This window comes from Ambystoma mexicanum, chromosome 12 (assembly GCF_040938575.1).
Source record: "Ambystoma mexicanum isolate Mex_15411 chromosome 12, UKY_AmexF1_1, whole genome shotgun sequence".
In the NCBI taxonomy this organism is placed as follows: domain Eukaryota; kingdom Metazoa; phylum Chordata; class Amphibia; order Caudata; family Ambystomatidae; genus Ambystoma; species Ambystoma mexicanum.
The window spans coordinates 519543318-519560446 of NC_090936.1; the positions used below are offsets into that span (position 1 = coordinate 519543318).

Here is a 17129-nt window from a genome sequence, read left to right on the forward strand (position 1 = left end):
GCCGAGAGCAGATCGCATTCTTCAGAATAGGGGCATCATTAGTGCCAAGGGAGATCTCAACCTGTGGCAGGGAATAAAGAAATAAAGGGCAAACATAAAAAGGCAAGGGGAAATGCAAAAACTAATGAAAGGCAGAGGGTAAAATGGGGATCGAATGAGGAAAAAAAAATAAAGGAGGCAAATGAGAAAAAGCAAAATAAAAGGTCAGGTACAGCAAGTCCAAGGACAACCATATGAAGGCACAAGAGGATTCTAACTCATAAAAGGGAGCAGAAAGCCAGAGACCAAGCAAGGCCTATGGGTTGCTAAAGTGAGCAGACTGGATCCATTGTGGGGCGGGGTGACTTATTTGCCATAAGCCTCTAGCATTCTCTACCTTTGAATGGTTCCTTAGAAAGATGGAAGCCAACTGTACACTGCCTATGGCTACCCTAAAATGTGGAGGCCAATGGTATGCTGCCTATGAGTACTTCAGAAAAGTATAGGGCAAAGGTAAGTTGACTATGGTTCCCTGGCCTATGTTTGCCCAGAAAATGGGAGCCAATGGTGTGTGGCCTATGGTTACCTAGAAAGATGGGAGCCAACAGTACGCTGCCTATGGTTACCCTAACAGATTGGTGCGAGTTGCATGCTGCCCATGGTTACCGAGAAAGGTGGAGGCCAATTATATGCTGCCTATGGTTAATTCATAAAGGTAGAAGCCAATAGCATGTTGTCCATGGTTCCCTTTAAATGGGGGAGGCCAATGATATGCTACGTAGGGTTACTTTGGGAAAGTCAAGGCCAATTATTATGTTGCCTATGGTTCCCCCAGAAAGTTGGAGGCCAATGGTATGCTGCCTATGGTTAGTTCGGAAAGGTGGAAAACACATTTGAGAATGAATACTAACCTGGCACTTGGTACTGCTTGGCGATCCGACATGCATACTTTATCGTGCTGACAGGCAAATTGCCATCTATACACAGGAAGGCAGCATGGCGAATGTGCTCCTCATACTCCAACAGCTAAAATAAAACACACAGGTTTATGGTGAGGTTGGCCAGCAACAAAAGACAATGCACAAGAGTGCACTGCAGCCCACTAATCGCATACGAATCGTATAACTCCCACAGGAACTGCTCCAAGGAAATCAAGCCTAGGGCCCTCTGGAGCCAAACACTCATATCCAAATTAAGTAAGTTGAGTGTGACAGAGCCTTCTTCAGCATACCACAAATGGCTGAATGCACAGTTTTATTGCAGCCATTCCATGACATTTCAACTAGCTAGTGGTGCACACCACAGACAGCCAACCAAATTAACATTAGGCAACACATCCCACTACAACAAACCAAATATATGAGGAGTCAAGAGGTATGTCATGCCAGCCGGATAGTCATGTCTTGGACGCTTTCATTGAATGCAACTAACCAATCGCACAAAAGGCAAATATCAGATAACACTGCAGCAATGACACATGGGGCAGAGCACCACAACCACAAAGCTAACTGTCAATCAACATATTTGAATGGTGCAGGACATGGGCATCTTTCATGTCGGCTGGAGCTGTGTAGTAGAGGCCTAAATTGAGCAAATGAGAAGTGAATCCCAAACACACTACAGCTGGCCAAACTCAGATGTTGGGGACCCAGAATGCCACAGCTGTTGAAAGCTACAACAGCCGTCGGTCAACATTTCAAAAATGAATGTGCAATGGCGGAATAGATCAGTGGTACAGTTAGAGATCGATGATTCAGTCAATCTAAATGGCTCATTAGTATCAATAGCATTGATGGATGGAATCTCAAGGCAAAAATTAAAATATATTCTGGGCCACAACGCTCATGATCCTTTGCACCACCGACCATGTTAGCTAGGGCTGATGGGAGTTGTAGTCCAAAACACCTGAAGGGCCAAATGTTTCAGACCCCTGCTTTAGGGACTCATGAACACATGGTTGGTGTTTTTTCAGAGAGCATACTGCAGATCAAGACTGCCTGGAAATTTGGAAAATGGGCCTGGGGTACATGCTGGTGCCTGGGAAAGGCTATTATGGCTAGACTAAGTTTAGTTTCAAGTCACAATTAGCATGCAGCCAACCACCCCAAACCTGAGAATATTTCATAAGAGTTGAGTTGCTGGGAGAGTATCAGACTGCCTCTGGCAATCAGTTCACATCAGTTCACCTGGCACTGCCTGGAGTGAACATGTATATGATTACAACGCAAGATGAGGCAGCAGGTCACACAATACTAATGGTACACGCTGGAGAAAGCCAGTCATTTCAATGTCCGAGTTGGGTTGAAATCTAAACATAATGCAAAAGCATGACTGTCATGCCAACCCTGGTAACGGAGCATCACAGAGCGGTTCGTATTCACAGAGCGGTTCGTATTCAACAACGCTCCAGCAAACCAATCGCAGCAATCGAGCCAAAATACAACGTCATTCTTCCCAGGCATTCTTCCCATGCATGCGTGTTGCCTTTAAGAACATTAAAAGTCAGATGAGCCATCCCTAGTGCTCATCAATGTTTAAGCGACTACCGTCAACAGCAAATCCAAGAAAATTGCTAGCAAGCAAGAGAGTTCCACAACCTGGTGAATAACTAGGTGGCGCGGTTGGTTGAGGAGAGTAAAAGCGCTTGGGGTACAAACATGAGTGAGAAATGTGGGGAAAAGGAGCAGGTTTCTAGAGGATGGCCTAATGCTGGTAGTATAGAAAGGTAAATGGGCTTGCTCCAGAAATGTGTCTAATTCTTTCTTTCATCCACCAGAGAGCAGCTGCTCATTGCAGTCCTCACATACGTTGGCAGGATGCACTTTATTACTGTTACTAGCTATAAGAATAGAGATGAGGGTGCAGGCCACCTCACAGAGGGCATCCGGAGTGTAGGGAATAGGATGAGAGAGATTATGGAAAAAGAGGGAATGTTTGAGAAGGTTAATGCAACAAGGACGAGAGATAGAATATGGACCATGACTGTACCAGACATTGCTGGTGGCTACATCAATATTTGCGTGCTATGTAGGTGCAGGCGCTGAGTCAGTAATAAATACAGTGGAGGATGAGGACAACCCCACTATGCCTTGTGAATGTTCAGAATGTGCAAGTGCAGCGAGAAGAGGGGAAGTGGGGGCAGGTGCTGGAATGTCCGTGATCGTGGATGAGCAGCGGATGAAGTGCATGGTATGGTTTGTGCTCTGCGACCTGGAGTCGTATTGGGTCGATAGTGTAAGCCTACAGGAAGGAGGCCGTGGATGCTGAGGCAAGTGCTGCGAGGTAGGCAGAGGCTGAGGTGACTGGGTGTGGGAGGCCAGGACCCCGAAGGATACATAAGGGCCCTCATCACCAATCACAGTGACTCAGAATTAGCAGAGGAGGGAGGAAGGGAAGGAAGAGGTCAAGAGGAAAGTCTTGGAGGAGCTTCCCGAATTTGAGGAAGTCCTGCTCAAGAAAAAAAGGAAGGGGGAGGCTGTTCCATAGAACGGAGCCAGCTGAAGAAAGTGATTGGTCTCGGGCCCTCTGTTTAGCGAAACGCTTCACACACAGAGTTGGTGCCAGAGGACCGCAGAGGTCTAGAGGGAGAGTATTTAGTAAGAGAAAGTTACAGATGGCGTGGTCCCATGCCCCAGACAGAATTGTAGATGATGCAGAGGGATTTGAAATTAATCCGTGCAGCCACTGGGAGTCAGTGAAGAGTTCATCACTTCTGCATGAGTCCACAATCGTCCCCAGCCATGTTTTCGGCCTTTGTTGGGCGATGGTGTACAGGAGGGCGCACAGTCTTCTGACGGCCCATAGGTCAGAGCACACCCTCTAGTACCTGTAAAACAAGTAAGCTGCACCTTGAGGTGGTTGGGGTGCAGGATTCACATACTCCAACACAATTCAATGAGGACAGCTCAAAAATGTGGCAAAGAGACTGTTAAGTTCATAAAGGTTTATTCCATTTCCCTGCTGACACAGCGCAGCCCTATCTCCTGTGGTCAAGATCCCTGCCTCTAAAGAACCTTTTTTCAGCATTACCCAGAGCTCATTTTTATAGCCAAATATGAGGAGGCAATTTGCCCCCACCGCTGCAGCTCAGTCTTAGACAACATCATTGTTAGCATTAGCTCATTGGGCAATTAATTTTAATTGGACTAAAACCTTCAAAATGAAATACACTCTAGCATGCATTCCTGACTCTTCTTTCAGTGCACTGTTCAATTATAATTTGTACATCTGGATTCTTCAGATAAGGGTTTCGACCAGGCCCAATTTAATGTCTAGTTTCTGTCCATTAGTCAAGTTTCTGAAAGCATGGTATCCTCGAGCGTCTCAACTTTAAAATGATCTCATCATTACACACTTTGAGCACTACTCAGTTTCTTCTTATTTTAGCCACATGTTGGTTACATGTATTCCCATTAAAGGCATTTTAGCCAGAACGATTTTCTGTCTGTGTATAGACTATCTCATTGTCCATTATGTGCCTTGCCACCTTTTTACATCATGGTAATGCCATTTTCGACATTATACAGACCTTCCAGGACTTTGCGGCATGAAATGGCAAATTTTGCGGCACAAATCTTTATTTATTGCGGCATTTTTACGGGACGTTTTGTATTAACTGGAGGGTGTAAGATTGCCACATTGCAGGTAATAGGCAGAGTGCAAGGCTACAAGCGAGCCAGGGTGTCATTATGTATCTTTTGTATTAATTTAATAGGAAGAGTCCCAGATGTCTCTGGCTTGGCAGAACAGTGTTTGATTTGGCTACCTTTTTGGTTTAATGTGCATGCCTATTTAATAGTATTAACTATATTGATCATTATCAGTTGTAATGCTGAAAATATTCCCCTTATATGTTCTCCAATCCCCCAAACACCCACACACCTCTCTCACCAACACACACCACGCAGCTCACCAACTCCCCATCACAACTTGCATTCCTGAACCTCTCACTCTGTCATACAAATACTCACATACTATGTCACACTGTCAAGTCACAATTTGCACTGCCCATCCCCTGCCACACTCCAAATCATACTCCCAACTCACACCTTACACTCTATTCCTCCCGCAATATACAAACCTTCATTCTTTCGTGCTGCTTCTGCATCTTCCATCCTTTCTACCATTCTATCGCACTCTTCCCTCATTCTTTTTCCCAATCTGCAGCTCAGTGCCTCTTTCCGGCCAACCGTTTCCTCTCTGCTTTCTGGCTCACTGACCACACGCACCCTATACTTTCTGTACCTCCGCTCGCTCTCAGATTTCGGGCCAACCGCATCACTGCTTCCTCTGCTCTCTTGTGCACCGCTTCCTTCTCTGACCCACCGCTCTCCCTCTGCTTTTTTGCCTATCACTTCACATCTCACCCATCACTCTCCCTCTCTCTCCTTTCCCTCTCATAGTGTAACCATTTTTTTTAATGTAGATTTTGACCCAGATCCTCAAAAAATGGGGCATTTAAAAATGGAGCAGAGGATATGCTATTTTTAGACAACCCATTTTTGGAAATGAGCAGGTCACCTTATTCTCAAAGGTGACCGGCGCATTTCGACAGGCTTGAGCTGTAGCGCAAATTGTGCACTGGCCAGCTGCCTTGAATTGTGTTCTGGGTTGTTATTTGCGGCAGAATTGACCGTAGTCCATTTTGCCGCGAATTGATTTGCACTTCAGCCAAACAACCCAAAATGTACCTTTCACCACCACCCCCTCCCCTATTTAACTGCTTCTTCGCTGCCGCTTCCCCTGCAACCCTGCATTGTCAGATCCGTCCCTCTAACACGGGTCGGATCTGACTTCACAGGGTCCCTTTTTCGTTATTTTCTTTTTTTTTCTGTCCCCGCCTCCAATTTTCAAAAGTGGGGAACACCCCTGCAACCCCCCTAACCCAAATAATACTGAACTTGGGGAGCGGGTGACACCCCCACAACACATGTTCGGTATTTATAAAAATCGATCAAATAGTACTGGACGAAATAGGTCATTCGAACGATTTTTGGCATCAAAATGGGTAGTACCCTGAATAGAATCGCTCTCCCGACAGTGTTCTGTAAGCTCCCAGTGCCTTTCACAGGGACAGGCCCTTTAGGGGCCTGCCACTGTAAAATGTGACCCAAAAAATGCATTTTTATCCTGTTTGAGGAACAGAAATGCAATCGACACAGCAGCGGTTCATACCTTAAAAGAAATGCATGATAGGGTCAGGAAAGACCCGGTCATGCAGTGGCACCCCACATCCCATGCGCGTAGGGTTGCCTACAATTTCTGCACATTTAAAAGTGGGACCTTCATTACAATGGTCTGGAGGGTTTCCCAGAGCTGTGCCCATGGTTATGATTTATTCAAAACCTTCCAGCCATCAAATGTTAGTTTTGCTTTGTTCATATGTTATTGTGATGTATAACGTGCACTGCTGCCATTTCTATGGTCTCCAGGCGCTCTGGCGGATCTGAAAAGGAAGGGGGGCTGAGGGCTTAGTTAGTGGCATTCAGAGGTAAATAGCATGAGAGATTTGATGTGCTGTTGGTAGCTTCAGTTCAGAAAAACTGGTTACTGTGTGCTGGTTTGTTTTTATTTGTTAGACACTATGTGATGTGTGGTGTATGAATGTGTATGGGGAGATTTATTCGTGGTTGGTTAGTTATTTGTTGGGTGTTGCATAGTGTATGCAGTTTGTGGTGATTTTAGGTTTTGCTGCGGTAGAGGTATGGGGTGTTTGAAGGTGAGGATGCAGTATATTGGAGAACTATTAGTAAGGTTGGTGGAGAGTTGCATCAAAATTCAGCTAAATGCAATACAGTGGCAAAACTGCAAAATTCAGCTAAGTACAGTACATTGGCTACAATCAAAAATTCAGTTAAATACAATACAGTGACTCGACTCCAAAATTCAGATAAATAAAATACAGTCTCTACAATCGAAAATTCAGCTAAATCCATTAAAGTGGCCAAACTCAAAATTCAGTTAAGTTCAATGCAGTGTTTAGCTTTGGAGTGCAGCAAGATTCAGCACGGTTGCAATACTTGTGTTGTAGGTAGTAGTAAAGTAGTGGCAGGATTTCAGAGGCCCAGCACTGGCCGTGCTCCCGATTCCTACCACCATACCTGGTTGTTGCAGCAGACGGCTTTGTAGGTCGCACATGGCAAACAGGCACACCGGCAATGGGAAGGTGCCCTTTTCCGTGGCCCTTCACCAGATGCCCAGGCAAGGCTGCCCTAGGAGGGCCTCTGAAGAAGTTTTCTACTCGTTGTTACATGCTTGAGGAACAGACCAAATCAGCCGCAGTAAGAGCGGGCGGAAGGCCTGGGCTGGCCAGTGGTCAATGCACTGGGAAACCCCAAGCAACAAAAATGAGATGCCAGAGGAAAAACCTACCCGGACCGTTATGCGCCTTCAGATTCCGTGAAAGAAATGGGCAAAAGAAAGCCTGAGGCCGGGAGGCAATATCACGAATGGGGATTAAGACTGCATGAAGCACCACCAGTGAGAGTGGAATCGGTTGAACAAGCTGTTCTGCACTCAACAAGATCTTGACTTTCTTTAGGTCTATGGACTACAGTCCTTCAACACTGCTCCTTTTGTTCAAATCTGTATCTGGTGCTTTCAAAACAGTCACTTGCAGTCTTGCGGATTTATAATTTCCGCAACATTTCTTTCTTGGTTTTTCTAGGATGTCATTGCGGATGTCCGGCTCTTGTCTTGGTCCGCCTGGACTCAGATAACAGGTGCCCCTTCATAGCACCCTCAGGCTTGTTTAATGAGGTCAGGCATGAGATCTGGCGTCAATAGTGTATCTCAAAGTACTTTTTTTTCTCCTCCTGTTCAGGCTTAAGCGAGCATTCCCTTAGTTTGGGTATTTTGAATGTCACTCTTTTGGCTTCGGCCTCATGCTGGCTCTCAGTCTGGCCCGCTCAGCCAGCTGAAAAGACCCACCGACCCAGGTTTTATCTCTATGCCCCAGAATTGCCTTCCAGTAATCTCTCCTCTTTGCTCTCTCCTGGAATCAGGTCTTCCTACCTCGGATGGCTCAGAGCACCTTCTCCTCTCTACTTTTCTTTATCCCGCCATGTCCTTTCTACTAGGATAAATAATTGGCCACAGAATAGCAGGATGTATTACAGCTGTGTGCTGCTTGGGAATGGGTCCTGCAAATGGTGTGGGATCACTGGGACTAGAACATTCTCATCAGTGCTCACTGGTCCAGCGATCTGTACACATTTCAAGATAGTGAAGTCAAACAATGGCTGTTCCACATCTAGGAAATAGTTGCAGTCTGTCCCACTAGAATTCTGGCAGTGCTCTGTGGGTGACCCACTACTATCCAAGTCTGATGTTCTGCGCCTCTGGCATGTGCACAATCTCCTACGTTGTTTGGTGGGCTGCATTAATGAGCAGCATACCAAATCCTTTCCCATGTGTGTAGAGTTTGACAATGACTTGATGCTCACGAAATCCCCAGATGGGGGCCCCACCAGCCACAGCTTCTATTCTTTTAACCCCTTCTTTCGTAATATACTCCACAATTGTGTGGCATTGTTGGTCTTGGACACTTCCAGCAAAACCCAAGGTGGGCGTATTGGGTCATCATCTGGCACCTTAGACACGAGCCTGGGGATGAGGACAAACCCAGGGAATCTCCCATATCCCATCTGCAGGGCCAGCATCGTGGCGCGCGCAGTGGTCCCCAAACCCAGGATACTCTACTCCTCATCACCTAGCCTCACTCATATGACCATATCACACCACCTATATAGTCAGTGCATTACCACCGACAGGTTTTATACTCACGCCATTCTAAGATTTTCGACATGCACTTTTTAATAAAAGGCAAGTGAATCTAAAGTTAGAGATTGGCAGATGGATTTACAGTGGTTCACAAACGCCACTCAAAGGTACGCTGAAATAGCAGGTCGGGGCCGATTAGTGCACTTGGCAGAGGGACATGTGAATCATACAGCGGTTTTGTTATTCTGATTTTGTCAAATTGCTGGACTGAGCACCAAGAGACAAGTTGTCCATATATCCTGTTGGTGATCAGTAGGCCTTGGTACAGTGGCTCCCTATCTGGAAGAAAGGCGCGACACCCATCATCTGCAGTTCTTCAACAGTAATGCCTAGTGCGGTTTCAGTCACTTTAGAGGAGGTTTTTACATAGAAACAGTTTTCCATTAGTGATGTCTATGTCTGTAGAAGTCACTTTAGAGCAAAGTGATGTCTAGGTCTATAGAAGTCACTTTAGAGGAGGTTTTGTACAGAAACAGTTTTCCAATAGTGATATCTAGGTCTGCAGAAGTCACTTTAGAGGAGGTTTTATATAGAGGCCTGTAGTTAAATGATTGAGAGGCCTTATAAAGGGACACAATGGACATCAGGCAGAGAGCTAACTAGGACACAAATATCTCAGAAAGGGAGAGAGCAAAGATGAAAGAGCTGCAACCGGTTCAGAATGCTCCAGTGGTCCAAGCTGTTGAAAGATGATATAATATGATCGTTTATTTATATAGCGCCCATACACAATGTGTTTCAAAGTGCTTCAAGGCAAGGGAGGGAACAAGGGAAAATACAATGACATTCTTACAGGCCATGAACAGTAAGGATGTGAAATTAACTATCGTACTCGGCCTGACGACATTTCAGATAGTGTGAGAGCTAAGACATAGATAAGGAAGGGAGGGGGAGAGTGGGAAGGAAATGGAAACAGGCAGGAGACTACAGTACTAGGCCTGATGACATTTCTGGTAGAAAAAAAGGTGAGGGAGAGGGGTGCAGAAAGGGAGGGGAGGAACAAAACAAGTGGCCATCGTACTAGGGCTGACAACATTTCAGATAGTGCTGGGGGAGGAGGGGAGGGAAAAAAACAAGTAGTGGGTTGGGGGGAGACAGATGAGGTTGCTATCATACTAAGTCCAGGGACAATTCTGATAGAGTAAGTGCAAAGAAGAAAGTAAGGGTAGAAGGGGAGGAGCTAGGAAAAGGGAGAGGAGCAGAGAACAGAGAGTAAGCAGTCAAAAAGAGCAGAGAAGCAAGTGGGGAGTGAGAATACAATTGCAGAAGTCAGTAGTAACACAATGCCGCAAGACTGGATACAAGATGAAGATGGCAACAGCATGATTCAGGGCCACCATGAGAAAGGGTGACGCACCGTGAATCAATGAAGTCGATAAAAGTAAAATTCAACATTGGCCACAAGACGGTGATGGTGAAACCAGAATGTATCAGGACATACTCCTGCAGAAGTAGGCTGTAGAGGGGACGGGGAGGTGGACAGGGTAGAAGAATAAAGCAAAACAGCAACAACTGTGTGCGAGAATTCCAGTGAAGATTCAAAAAGGTGCCAACATTGTTGCACACCCTTTATTTAGCTATCCAGAGAATTGCATGCCACGCTTCGAGGAGTACAATCTTTCTGTCCATTCATGGCTGGATGCCATACTGAAACGGGCAAAGGCAGTCGCTGTTTCTGTGCTACTTACTTTAATACTTTTGCCAGAGAGAGCATATTTGAAAGTAGTTGTTAGCCTTCAAGAGTGTTTGCAATGAGGCTTTCAATTGCAGTTGGCACAGTGTTTTTGTTAATAATAATGATGTGTGTTCTTATAGTGCTTCTTGCTGGATTCATCTGCCTCCCAGCGCTGTAATGACAGGTGGTGTTATTACCCCATGTAATGTTATTGTTTGTAACGACCTTGGAAGGACCAAAGGCTTTGTTGGCCCTTCTGATGGAATTGAACTGAGGGAATTGAACTTTCGAAGTGCAAGCTGGCCCCATGCGAGAGACGGGCACTTAACTCGTTACCTTATCCACATGTGCACAATGGTTTTTACCTTCTTCATTATCTTCACGTAAATATGGACAAATGTGAATAAAATGGAGAATGACCACAGTTATCCATCAATTATATGAAGCAGGCATGAAAAATAATTGGGCAGGTGCTGTTACTATTTGGAAAACTGGATGAAAGTCCTCCTTCAGGACTCCAAGGGCATGTGTCCAAGATGCAGGTGTCCGAATTCATCCCAGGCGGTGCCTGGATAAGATCCATGGAAAGAAATGGATAAAGCTCTTCCTAATATGTGGATTCCGATATGAGGCTGAATATTTAGGTACATTGTGGACACATATCAGCTCTTGGGGGGTGGGGGCTTCGTATTGACAAAGAACAGATAATTGTCTCTCTTAAGTTCCACAGAAGGACCTACAGAGTGTTGGAACAGCTTCAATTAATTCCAAACATGTTGGAAGTACAATTCTTTGTCATTAGGGTAATCCTAATTGTAGTGTAACAAATGACTATGCTAGAGACTAACCTCACAGAACATTGGCTCAGCTTCACATGCAGGCTTTATCAACGACTGCACACGCATCCCTACTACTGCAAGCATACATCTTATGCTTCAACGCCCCCCTTTTACCGTTCCATTTGTTCGGCTGTTCGTTCCTATCTTACTCGTGCCTTTCTTAGCCTCTCGCCTTTCTCCCTTTTCCTTTCCATCAAGGAAAGTTGGGACAAGCTTTCATGAAGCCCTTGTCATGATATCACTGAGTGTGGTTCTACAAAAAGGCATGGACACCAGAGGTGGTTTGAAGAAAGGTTACTTAAATCCTCTTGCAGCTCCTATTATACAATTCTCCTCTTCCTTGGGCCGTTCACCCATAACAGAAATAGTCCAATCGTTGCCACTATCGAATTTGGCTATGGACAGCCCTGGAGGTCTGAGTGGGGAGGAAGGGTTTGGAGTGTCTGTACTCTGGCCCCTCTTCCGCCCTACTCTAGTGAGCACCTGGCCTACGATTCTAACCACCAGGCTGGGGTCTTGCTTCTCCACTACCTTGAGGAAAGTGGAGGAATCCAGGTTAGATCTAGTCAGATCAGGGTGTCCCCTTAAACCCAGGTCCCAACAGGTCTGCTGTCTTCTCCCGAGGATGTGCTCTTGTGCAGGACCCACAACCTCCTCAATGATCTCCCTAGTCACCTTCACACTCTCGGGAGTACACTTTTCCAGGCCTTCGCCTGCACTTCGTCCAATTTTCTCTACATCTGCTCTCGCTCCACTGCTTCCAGGACCCTGCCTCCTGAATCCACTGGTGTTCTGCCAACTTTCTCCCTTAACGCATATCCAGCCTACGCCTTAAAAACTATGCCTACAACCTCCACTGATGTTCTGAAAATCAACTTTCTTAATTCTCCTCCAAACTCCTCCATCAAAACTCCACTTCAAACCAACTCTTACCCCACTAGTGCCTCACACTTCCACTCCCACCACACTCTAACCTTCCGACGTCCTTTAACAATGATCGCTCTTCCTCCACCAACTGCCCCTTCAACTCCCACAAACTGACTGAGCCTGGAAGCTGCTTTTATATACCTTCAGTCCCTCCCCCGGGTGGGCTCCCAGAGTGGTAGTCTGCAGCTGTGTGAGTGCGGGTGGGCTTGTTTTGGATTAGCTACAGCCCCTTTATTCCTGGTCCTGGTTAGGGCAGTGGTTTACTGGGACAAAGGCTAGAACAGGAAGGGCAACCACTAACATTCCAGTTCTCTGGCTGACCTCTGTGTGCATGTCTTGTACATGTAACCAGCTAGACAGTCCCCCGTTGAGGTGCTTGTGGTAAGTTAGCCTGATCGGCTGCATATTTTGCCATTCCCTGTCCTTGCCTCACGAGCTGCCCAGATGGATCCATTTTGCTGTTTGGGTCTCTCTTAACGGGACATGTCTCATTCCTAGTGATCCTAGGGAAGTCTGCTTTCCTGTCCTGGATGGGGTCCTGGTAGGGAGGATGTAAAGCCGGACTTAGAGTTCAGGTATACCATGGGAATTGATCATGCGGGTAGGCCAGAGGGGTTCTTGGAGGTGTAGTTTGTGTTTTGTGACAGGTCCCTTCCAAACTGCTGGTCCTCAGGGCAGTCAAAGGGGATCCCCTTCCATCTCCTTCGGAACTATCATCCTGACACAAAGGGGTGTTTGGATTCCAGTGACAAGCAGGGTACCTTGTCACACCTCCCACACCAATGTGCATGCTGAGGGCGGGGTTGGAATTAAATATTGGTCTGATTCAGGCTATGTTAATTTCACAGCAGGGGATGAAAATACTATTCCCAATCTAGAACCTCAGAGGTTCTACAAGATGATAGTATGACGGAACTCCAGGAACAGAAGGAAGAGATTACGTGTAAAGAATGCTTAGTGGCATCAGTGTGCTTTAAAGATGGGCAATATGCAAGGGTGAAAAAGAGCTCACGGTTTTCTATCTTGGCACTACATCATTTCACATTTTGGCTCATGTGATATAATCAGATCCTGCTCTTCATTTACCCCTCCAGTTTAGAATGTTGTTCTTCATTTTATTTTCTTGCATTTGGGATCATTGGTTTTCCTTGCTTTTCTCAAGTTTTACTTTATCAAAGGCTTTTCGAGTCTTGTGTAGATTGTAATGTTTTTTATTTAAGCACATTTAGTTATGGCACATTGCTTGTTGTGCATAAGGTATCAGAAATTAGCACATGGAGATTGTAAATGACCTCCTCTCAGTCAATCAGAATATTTAGAGTGCAGTCAGTAACTACTGAAATTGTCTGCCTTCTCAATAGTCTGTCTTCTAATTGTCGAGGTTTTAGATTGACTTCTCTTGGTGTACGACTGGTTTGTACTTATGATTTTATTTGTAATATATGTAATATTGGGAATTCCAAGATTTTACCGTGATAGTTTTTATGATGCATCTGCTTTTATATTTCGTTTCTTTTTTCGAGTTTTGATACAGTGTGAACAGTTTCAGTGTTGTGTTTTTTATGGAAACTAAACCACACTAATAATAAATAAATAACAGAATCTGTCTTCAAAAACAGACAGAGAAACAACAATGCAATTTCCAGGCAAGATTTATTTCAATAAGACATGTCCTCTCCTAGAGGATTTTTTTTTTTTTGCTGCAACATCCTATTTAACACGCGAAAGGAAAAGCTAACATGGGAACATGCTATTGATTTCATAGAGAATGCGTTTTACTTTTACATGACACCAAATGTATAATCATGTTAAACCTGTTTCAGTTCAACAATTAAAAATTACACGTTTAAAGCACTGCCATGTCATTTCCATACTACAAAATAAAACCACACAATTTACAAAGTCAGTTGCCCATTTACTTAAAGTATTAAAGTAAAATGTTTGACTTCACCACCAACTCTCCAAACATGTTTTGTCACTACCACCACGTGGTAATAGCCTTTTAGAACTTGGAAGGCGTATCATCGCTTAGGATATTGACCCTTCCCCCAAATCATGGCCTCGGGCCATAACTTGGTGGCGGGTTATGATCCTGCGATCATGGACCCTCCCATGGTCTATAAGACAATATTAACATATTCTTTCAATAAGCCCAATTGTGGTAGCTAAGGAGAGGCAAAGCATAGTAAGCCCTGTTCAGCATAGAGAAGTCTCCTGAGTGATAACCGGTTTACATCTCTTTTGCTCAAGCCATTCCATTCCCCTTCACCATCCCCACTGCTCCTCCTCCCACCACTTCCAATGTTCTCCCCCTCACGTCTCACACAGATCTCCTCTAAGGAAAGCCCAACCAAACGGGGCAGCTCCCCTCCCAGGACACACTCACAGTTTCCGTCCCTTGATAACCTCAAAGTTTCCGTTCGTCTTTCACAAGTCTCTTTTGTTTAGCCTTAATGTGAAGATTTGCTGCGGATTAATCCATCATGAGTGCCTTTGTCGCTGCTTGCTTTGAAGATGACTAAAGCATGTGACCTCAGCACTCCACGATGCCAGTGGGACGTGCTGAGAAAACACCCGAGACCCGCCCCCCAGTGGCGAGATCTTACTTTGTTTGTCAACAGGTGATTAGGAGGAGTGCCGAGAGCATTGTGTTAAAAAGCGAGACCACACCGGGTCCACTGTAGACACAGGAGCTTCGATCTGCTAACATTAGAAAGGGTGGAATGGGTGGGGAATAAAAGGATGAGAACAACCATGACGGAATGAAGGATAGTGTGGGTGTTGGAGACAAGAAATACTTTGGAGGACAAGCATAAACTCTTAGGTACGAGAGCAGGGTTGGGCATGCAGAAATAGAGTTTTAGTGTCATAACACGATTTGGGGGAAATGATATTTGAGGGATTCAGAGGTAATATTAAAAACAACAACAGTGACTGTGGCAGATGGTGTTTTGGAGAGGCAGTAGCTGTGTTTCAGGGACCAGGATGAGGTAGAAAGCTAGAGCAGGTTACATTCGTTCTTGTCCAATCCATTGCCCTTACATTGGTCTGCTTCTCTGCCCACCGTTCCCTTATGGGTACACTGGGTACATGTGCCTAGGAGCCCCATGATTGATGCCAATCCCGATTGTTCAATCCCACGCCCATCTCTCCTTTTCTAAATATCAGAAGACTACATACATGGTTCACGGTTATTTGTTGGTGAATGTCAAAGTCTCCCAGGCCAAGATTGAGCTCGCCCTGATCAGTAATGAAGGCGCAGTAGGTGGCTGTGTTGTGTCCCTGCAGTCGACTGATGCCTCGCAAATCCTGAAACAGAAATCGGAGATAACGAAAGTCATTGTCTGTGTTGCCCCAGCTCTCTTGCATTACATCATCCCCCATTCATTCCTGGTTTTAAACTTCAATGCCCTGCTAAATTATTTGCCATCCCACGTCTACACCCTCCCATTCCACACAGTCTTCCAGGTAGATACCTTTCTTTGCCCTCCTCTCGGTGAGTAGAAATGCATCATTCCCAAATCATGACAATTCATATCCCTTCCTTGAGACTCCTTTTGTGATGCCGCCAGCAGCCTTCTAGTCAATTGGCACAAATGGTATTTTCTCCTGAATTTTCAGACCCCAGCCGCAGAAAAATCCTATTATTTCACCAATTTAAAGACCATTGGATACGGTCAGATAATTACCCAACCCATATAGCATACCTTCACCAGACTCCTACCTACCCTATCCAATGCCACCACCAGCTATGCTACCAGATAGATTACTTTTGGTCCAAAAAGATTTTGTCACAGTACATAGTCAGAAATGTTTTATATTCAAATGCTTAAAAGCCTAATAAAGATACCTTGCATTCCTAAAACCTGATGTTGGCATCTAGGTAGGTTGCAGCCACCATCCACCAATGCATTATGTCCGCTGGATACCGCTTACACCCAAATGTTCTCTTCAGGCTTAAACGTTACACCTTATAGCCTACATCTCCTTTCCAGATACCTCGATACAACCCTCATTAATAAAGAGAAAACTTCTAGATAACACCCACCTAGTGCTGCATCTTTCAATCCACACTATAGAGTAACTCAGTCATCACTCCATACAACACTGTTCATATCTTGATAGCCCCCACTCAATCCTTCCCTCAGATGGATTACAATACCACTGTGCTAACAGAATGTACCCCATTAAACATTGGACACAACAATTCCCCCCGACACCCAGCAACACTCATCCTCGCACACTCGACTTACCATTACACTTTCCATCTAACGCGCATGACCACAGTTCCATATCAAAACGACGAAGATCCCTTTTTAACTAATCTTGTTGATTTTTTAATAAGGACTGGCCGTTTTAATTAAATTAATGACAATGTCAATATTGTTTTCTGGTTATAAACAGAATGTGTATTGAGTATTAGAGAGTTTTTAAAGGTATAAACGCATTGATTTTAGAGGATTGTTAGATCGGTTTGCAATATATGTTTTAATGCTGGTTTTCGTTGTAAATGGAGCGATCCAAAATAAAAATGGATTCACTTAATATCAAAGCAATCACCTCTCGGGACACTTCTCAAATGGCCATCTCTAGGGTGTCCTCCGAAAACCACACGTGCAATGTACCCATTTTCTATCTCTCCTTGGGTGCACTGGAAGTTAGCGCCAAGGAACCACCTTGTGTTGTACAGGTCCTTTGCAAGAATGATTTAACCTAGCCTAAGGTACTGCTGTAAAGTCAAGTAAGAGGTCCGGTCGGACGGGAGAGGAGTTTGATTTGTTAACATGATGAGAATGAATAGGAAGGAGGAGTGCGGAAATTAGCATGAAAAGGGCCAATGTGTGTGCATATTGGATATGTTGCAAACTGTCAGTCAAGTACTGGTGGCGGCAGTAATGATTTTTCCATAGACGGGTTGAAATAGGAGA

The 17129-nt window shown here is 45.0% G+C and overlaps 1 protein-coding gene across 1 annotated transcript in view; it reads right to left on the reverse strand.

Annotated features, from left to right (window-relative positions):
- Positions 1 to 17129, reverse strand: part of LOC138513733 (uncharacterized) — a 440991-nt gene that overhangs the window by 79648 nt on the left and 344214 nt on the right. Inside the window, exons 14-15 of the mRNA XM_069628814.1 lie at positions 15382 to 15510; positions 891 to 1005 (exon numbers count right to left, since the gene is read on the reverse strand). Of these exons, the coding sequence (XP_069484915.1) occupies positions 891 to 1005; positions 15382 to 15510 (244 nt within the window). The remainder of the gene's footprint in view (positions 1 to 890; positions 1006 to 15381; positions 15511 to 17129) is intronic.